The following is a 6966-nucleotide window of genomic DNA, read 5'->3' as shown; positions in this document are numbered from 1 at the left end:
CTGTGCAGCCGTGCATTGATCTGCAGGATGTGCGTGCTCCTCCTCCTCGGTTGCAAGCGCTCCAGATGTGTTCTCCAGGCAAACCACTGCAGGGGGGATGAGGACTTCTGCTTGCTGCCGGAAGATGCACGTTTCCTGGGAGTCCAGGCCCTCTTCCTATTCTAGCACCACATCTGGGAGTCCTTCCTCTGCCGTCCTAGAGGTTTCCTGCAGCACTGAATCGATGCAGGATGCTTCACCTCCTCCTGTAGCTCTTTTGCCTTCTCCCCGAGCACCATCGCCGGAAGGCACCGCTCGCGGCACCGGCGATCGCCCACCTCGCTGACACGGGAAGGGACCTGCAAGCCACAGTCTGCACAGCGCCAAACCTGGAGCTGGTGGAAACCTCCACGGTGGGCAGTCCTGCCTGAGCGGACACCTCACAGGTGGAAGCAGAGGAAGAGCTGGGGTCGCAGCGGCTGCAGGGCAGGTTGATCCACTTCCCCGGGGGGCTGCACCCTGCCTACTGATACCAGCTGCCCCCACCCCTCCCCAGACCAGGGCCTGCACAGCGGCTCCCCCCACACCCACATGGATTTGCTGCCTGGGCGATGCCAGTGCAACAGCTGGCATGGACAGGGCACAGCCAGCCCTATGCCCGTCCACCCATGCCCCGGCATGTTTGCCTGCATTAGCACCGTAGCTGCACTCGCCTGCCGGGCCGAGCTCAGACATGCGGCACAGAAACGGGCAGGGGTCAGGACCCAATGGCTTGGGGGTTTCTTATAAACCCCACTTCCCCCAGCCTCCCAGTGCAGTGGGACATGGAGGCGAGGCCCTGGCATCCAGGAGCCACTCGCCACCCTGTGCACCACCCACCAGGCCTCCTGCTCCCACCTCCCTCCAGACACCCAGGTGGGGCCAAGGGAGCACCCGCAAGGCCTGCCCCTGGATCAGGTCTGAGCACGGCTGGGGTCCCCTGGCCAGGGGCAGGGTGGGGACTGCAGGAAGGAGGTGGCTGGCTCTGGTTCATTTTTTTAATGGCAGTTAATACAAAGGCTCCGCCCGGGCAGCCCCGGGTTCAAGTGTCTCCGAGCTGAACAGAAAAATAAAAAACCCCACAAACAGAACGACCAAGGAAACGTGAACGTGGAACCAAGGCAATATCAAGGTCTCCGAACCGCTGGGAAGGGGTCTCCCTGCTGCACCCGGGGGACCCGGCGGGGGGGGCAACAGGGGGCCAAGGAGGAGCGTGGGAGACCCAGAGGCATTGAAGGTTTACCCCTCTGCAGGGAGACCCTGCCCTGATCCCTGGCCCCAAGGGGTCCCACCATGGCTGGGTGGAAGGAGATGGCCCTGGGGGCAGGGGGGAGCAGGGCAGTGCAGGAATTGCTGGTGTGGAATCACCTGACGTGGGGCTTTGGTCATCCCCCCAGCACATGCAGCCCTCGCAGGGGGGTGGTCCCAGGGTTTTGGGGGGCCTCAGGCAGAGCCAGGCTGGATTCATCCCCTCTTGAGAGCCCAGGTCCCAGTGGGAGGAGGCGCCCGTGCATGGCGCTAATGGCACTTGGAGAGACCCGGCTGCCCACCAGGAGTAGGGGGGGCAGGCAGGGGCCCAGCCTTGGCTGGGGTCTGCCCACAGACCCCCTGGAGGAGGGTGGGAGTCCCACCCAAGATGCAGCCCCAGGCATGGGTGGACAGGGGGCAGGGAGGCCCTGGAGTGGCTGTCTTGCTGGCACTGGTGGCCTCAGTCCTTGGGGAGCACTCTGCTGCTGCAGTGTACAGCCTTGTGCACGCTCCTGGGCAGCCAGCGCGTGGTGTGGGCCTCAACCCCATCACACAGGCAAAGGCCTGAGCTTGAGGCATGTCTCAAGGATGTGCAGGGCAGTCCCATGAGATCCATGAGGCCCCTGGAGGCCAGGCACCAGCAAGCTCAGGCCCCGAGCTCCCCCAGACCCACACAAGGCACAGGACCATGGCTTCAGCCTGGGCACCTGCCCCTGGCACCCGCGGCTGCAGTCTGGGCCCCAAGATGCAACCCCAGAGCACAGGCTAGGGCTGCTGCAGCAGCACCTGTCCTAACTAGGACCCCAGGAGGGGCAGACAGCCAGAGAGGAGGCTGGGACAGAGCTAGGCCCCACCTGGCTAGGCTGGAGGTGCCCTGCTGCCCCAGATGCAAGGCAGGTAGGAGCTAAGAGGTTGGCCCAGGTCCTGGGCAGGATCAGCAGGAACCTCCTTGAACCACAGGCTGCATCTCTCTGCTGCCGAAGCAGGGCCCAGCCCCCACCATGGGGCTGGGAGCAGGTCCTGGACAGCCCCAGGAGAGGTGCTGACCCTGGCAGCTGCAGACAAGCCTGGCAGGTGGGGCCTGGGACTCTGGGGGTAGCTCTGTCCTAAAAGTGTCAGGGCAGTTTGGGCCCCAAGGGGTTGCCCCCCACCAGGGAGCAGCCTGCCATAGCCAGGGGCGTCCATGCCAGAAACACGGCCTGGATACAAGCCTGGCACAGGGAGCCTCCGCCATGCATAGATACAAGCGTGGGCAGGGGAGGGCCAGGGGCTCAGCCCTTGGGCCAAGGCGTTGGGGACCCCCCACCTGCCCCGCACTGGAGACTGCAGCCTGGTCCCAGAGGGGCGGGGGGGCTGGGATGCCCCCCCGGCATTTTGGTCTGCGGCACTGCCTCCTTCGCCTGCCGCGTCCCGCTGGTCTTCAAGGCACTACGTGAATGTCCCCTGCTGAAGAACGGGGGCCACAAGAGGGCGCCCCAGGCGCTAGGGCGCCCTCAGTTGGCCCAGGCTGGTATAAACGTCCTCGGCCACGCTCAGCTCCTCAAAGACAGGGAGCAGGTTGAGCAGCTCTGTGTCCCCCATGTCGTCGAACCAGGACTGCACTGGCACCTATGGGGCAAGGAAGAGTTCAGTAGGGAGGGGAGGGGGCCCCGGCTCCTCATGCCCCCTGGAAGGGGCTTCCCCCGCCCCGTTCCTCTCTCACTTGCAGCCTCCAGCATTGAAGGTCTAGGAAGTTCTGCTTCAGGGACTGTCCCCCTTGCTCCCCTGCTCAATAGCTGCCGATCCCCCTTTCCTCCAAGGATGAGTCCGCTCCCTGTGTGAATCTGACTAAACTCTCAGCTTCCACCGCATCTGGTGGCCACGAGCCCTGTGCTTTAATGACACGCTGGGTGGGAAAGAACTTCCTTGCGTTAGTTTTAAGCTTGCTGCCTGCTAGTTTCATTGCGCCCCTGGATCTCGTCTGGTGAGAGTTGATAATATATCCCTAGCAACTTTCTCTTCTCTATTTAGTAGTTTTTAACCCTTATCATGTCCCCTCCATACCACTCATCATTCTTGTTGCCCTTCTCTGGACCTCCCCTACTTCTATATCCTTCTGGAGGTGCAGGGACCAGAACTGGGCACCGTATCCAAGATGGACACACCACGGATTTATACAGGAGTTTTGTGATGCTTTCTGTTGTGCTCACAATTCCCTTCTTAAAGCCTAACTTGTTGGCCTTCTTGATGGCTGCTGAGCTGTGAGCTGATGTTTTCAGTGAACTGTCCACACCCAGCTCTCCTTCCTGGGTGGTATCAGCTCATGTCGAGCCCTTCAGAGCACAGGTAAATGTGGGGTTACCTTTGCCCAGGTGCATCACTTTACACTTATCTCCACTGACTTGCACCTGCCATTTAGTTACCCATTGGCTCAGTCATGCCAGATCCTTCTGTAGCTCCTCACAGTCTGCCGTAATCTTTACAACTTGGAACAAATTAGTGTCATCCACAAATCTGGCTAAAATTTGGCTACAGAGGGAGTGCCCGAGTGACAAAGATGACTTCCCAGGGAGATTGAAGGAGGTGGGGGGGAAGAAGAGGACCCTTTGGGCTTCTCCCGCCAGGCGCAGGGGTGCCCGGGGGGCTCACCGCATTCTCGGGGTGGAAGATGTAGGAGGCTGGCGAGTTGTCCAGGATGAGGGTCTTGCGCAGGTCCCGGCCCAGACGGCTCAGGTCCTTGACGTAGCAGCCCTGGTGGAAGACGCACGATTCCCGGAAGAGCCGGGCCCGGAAAACCCCGCGCTGGTCCAGGAGGTCCGTCACAGGGTCAGCGTACTGGCAGCGGGAGAGAGCCAGGGTCACGGCTCAGCCTGCGGGGGCAGGTGGGAGCAGGGGCCATGACCCTTCCCCCAGCCACAGAAGCCCTGCCCTGCACATGCTATGGCCACGCGGGCAGTGCGGGGAGGTCCCAGCCCGCACCCTGGCTCTCACCTTGGCCAGGCTGGCAGTGAAGAGGACGCACTCGAAGAGCTCCCCCATGCGCCGCAGGAACTCATCCACAAACGGCCGCTTCAGCACATAGACCTGAGGGGTGGATGGGGGGGCCGTGAGCAGGGGCAGGGGGGGCACCAATGTAGGGGTCCCTCCCCACCCAGGGCACCTGCACAGTTTGGTCTCCAGGACCCAGTGCCAAATGCCTGCCACCCCCAGACCACCGCCCCCCCCCAGGCCCTGCCTGCCCCCGACACCTGATGCTGGATCACCAATCCTTGTCCTCGTCCTCCTCCAGCGTCGCCGTGCCAGCAGCCACGTCCCGAGACAAGTAATCGAGAATAGGCCACGGGCCTGGCACCAGCCTATCCTGGATTACTTGAACCGGGCCGTGGCCCCGTGGGTCCTGCTCCGCTCTGGGGCCTGAGGCCAGGCCGATGCCGAGACTCCCCCAGCCCTGCCCCTGCCCCGGCCTTGCTCACCTGGTGTGTGGTCCCTTCTATCTCGACAGGCACAATGAAGTCAGCATTGCTGATTGGCTGGGGGTGCAAGGAGAGAGCAAGGGGGGTTAGCACAGGAGCTGGGGACCCTGGCCCCAGCCAACAGGATGGGGGACTCTAGCAAAACAACGCTACGACCCCAGGGCAGCTGTGCAGGCCTAGGGCAGAGCAGGGGGCAAAGCCCCTCTGAGATGAGAAGACCCCGACTGTCAGAGCTTGTTGGGGACAGGTTGAGCCTGGGCACTAGTGCAAGCAGATTGGCAGCATGGCAAACACAGACACGTGTGTGCAGGCGTGTCACCCCCACATGCCAGCAGCCAAGAGACACGTCTCCACTGGCACCCGGCTGGGTCTGGCCCCACCAGAGCTCAGAGGAGATTCTGAATGGAGAGGGGAGGGAGCGGGTGTCCAACAGCCAAGCTAAGCCCCTCTGCTCTGACACCTGCCACTGCCTGCTGCAGCTAGGGGGGCTCAGGGGCTTCACTCCAGACCCAAGCCCACCACAGCACCCACCCCCCACACAGCTCCCCATCCCTGCCCCCTGGCGTCACCTTGAAGGAGCTGTGCACCAGCGTCTCGTCCAGGTCGATAACGACACAGATGCGGCCCTGGTCCTGCTGAGCCGCCTCGGGGAGCAGGCATGCACTGGGAATCTACAAGCACACGAGAGGAGCCATCAGGCCTGGCCACAGCCAGCCCCCACTGCAGGCACCTGCAGAGCCCCATCCCCCCAGCTTGCAGATGGCCCGGGGCAATTCCCCCCACCCCTGGGCAGTTGCTCTCGGCCAGACACTGCAAGGATGCAACTCCCTGGGGCCTGGAGTGGGGGAGCCCTGGCTGGCGCAGCATTGCCTGCTGCACGGCATGACCGAGTCAGACCGCCCTGATGCTCCGGCCCGAGGGCCTGCGAGGCAGAGCCAGGCATGTGCCCCAGGCACAGCCCTGGCACAGGGAAGGCTGGAGTTGGCTGCATGGGCTGCAGCACTGAGGCTGCCACTACACTCCCAAGAGTAGGACAGGCCTGGCTCTTAAGGGGGGGCTGGGAGCTGGGGGGGGGGGGCTGCCTTGCCTGGGAATGCAGCTGGCTCTGGGGTGGAGCCCTGCACCCAAAGTCATGGGCCTCCCCCAGGCCCAGGTGGGTTTCGGCTCCAGGCACGGGTGGAAGGGTAGAGGGGTCTTTGCAGTGAGGAGGACAACCACAGACACACACATGGACACAGACACATGCACACAGGCACACAGCAGGGAGACACACACATACCTGGTAGAACTGGTACTGAAGACACGGCAACAGATCAGACTGGGGGAGAGCAGGGGGGAAGGAGGAGAAACAGAGGTGTTATGAGGGGGGTGAGGATCCACACCCCACAGGCTGTGACAACCTGGCCAGCCCCGGCACAGGCAGGCACCCACTCCACTTGCTGCCCGGGCATAAGCCCTTCTCTCTGGGACCAACCCACAGCTGAGGGGAGCCGCGGGAAGCAGGGGCAGTTCGTGGTGCCAGACAGACATGCAGACAGACAGACGGGGGGAGCTCTGAGAGGGAGGCTGCAGGCAAGCAATCACACACGTGCACCGAGCGAGCGCCTGCGTGATGGAGAGGTTGCAGAGAGGGAGCCCAGGGCTGAGGGATCCCTGCTCCCACCAGACGCAGCAGCCGCGGGAGGGCTGGAGCAGAGGTCCAACCCTGGGAGCTCCTGCTGCCCCCGTGCCCCGGCCCCGGCCCCCGTACCTTGGCGATGGTGCTGGCCTGCTCCGTGCGCGGCCCGTGCTCGCCCCCGCAGCCCGGCTGCCCCACATTCTGCACGCGGAGGCAACAGAAAAGCGCCTTGAAGATGCTCCGGCCACGAGGCTTCTTGGGGGACGACTGGGAGACCAGGCCTAGGGGACAGCAGAGGCTCTGTCACCAGGTGGCTCCCCCACGGCCAGCACCCAGGCGCACGCCCCGCAGGGACCCTGGGGTAGGCCCAGATACAGGCCTGAGGCACCAAGGTGGGCATGCACGTCGGCCTGGACCTGACCCCAGTCCTTGCACCCCAGAGCAGGCATCAGCCCAGGCCCTGGTGCTCCCCCAGCCCAGCCAACTCCCATCATATAGTGACACCCCCCACCCCAATACACACGCGTGTCCTGCCCCATGCTGCCGTGGCCCCGTGAAGACACCCAGCTGCCCCAGTAGGCAGGACCTGAGCCCTGGCTGAGGTGCTGGGGGTGGCGGGTTGTGGCGGGG

General features: G+C 63.6%; 1 protein-coding gene across 1 annotated transcript in view; it reads right to left on the bottom strand.

The window, feature by feature from the left end:
- Nucleotides 1–1002: 1002 nt before the first annotated feature.
- Nucleotides 1003–6966, bottom strand: part of SLC11A1 (solute carrier family 11 member 1) — a 29240-nt gene continuing 23276 nt past the window's right edge. The window contains exons 15-21 of the mRNA XM_019522819.1: nt 6469–6636; nt 5998–6036; nt 5288–5389; nt 4719–4775; nt 4237–4329; nt 3895–4080; nt 1003–2874 (exon numbers count right to left, since the gene is read on the bottom strand). Of these exons, the coding sequence (XP_019378364.1) occupies nt 2749–2874; nt 3895–4080; nt 4237–4329; nt 4719–4775; nt 5288–5389; nt 5998–6036; nt 6469–6636 (771 nt within the window). The 3' untranslated portion in view covers nt 1003–2748. The remainder of the gene's footprint in view (nt 2875–3894; nt 4081–4236; nt 4330–4718; nt 4776–5287; nt 5390–5997; nt 6037–6468; nt 6637–6966) is intronic.

This window comes from Gavialis gangeticus, unplaced genomic scaffold (assembly GCF_001723915.1).
Source record: "Gavialis gangeticus isolate Ggan-Ray unplaced genomic scaffold, GavGan_comp1, whole genome shotgun sequence".
NCBI classification, from domain to species: Eukaryota; Metazoa; Chordata; order Crocodylia; family Gavialidae; genus Gavialis; species Gavialis gangeticus.
The sequence above is the reverse complement of the archived record's forward strand: the minus strand, read 5'-3'. Positions and strand labels throughout refer to the sequence as shown.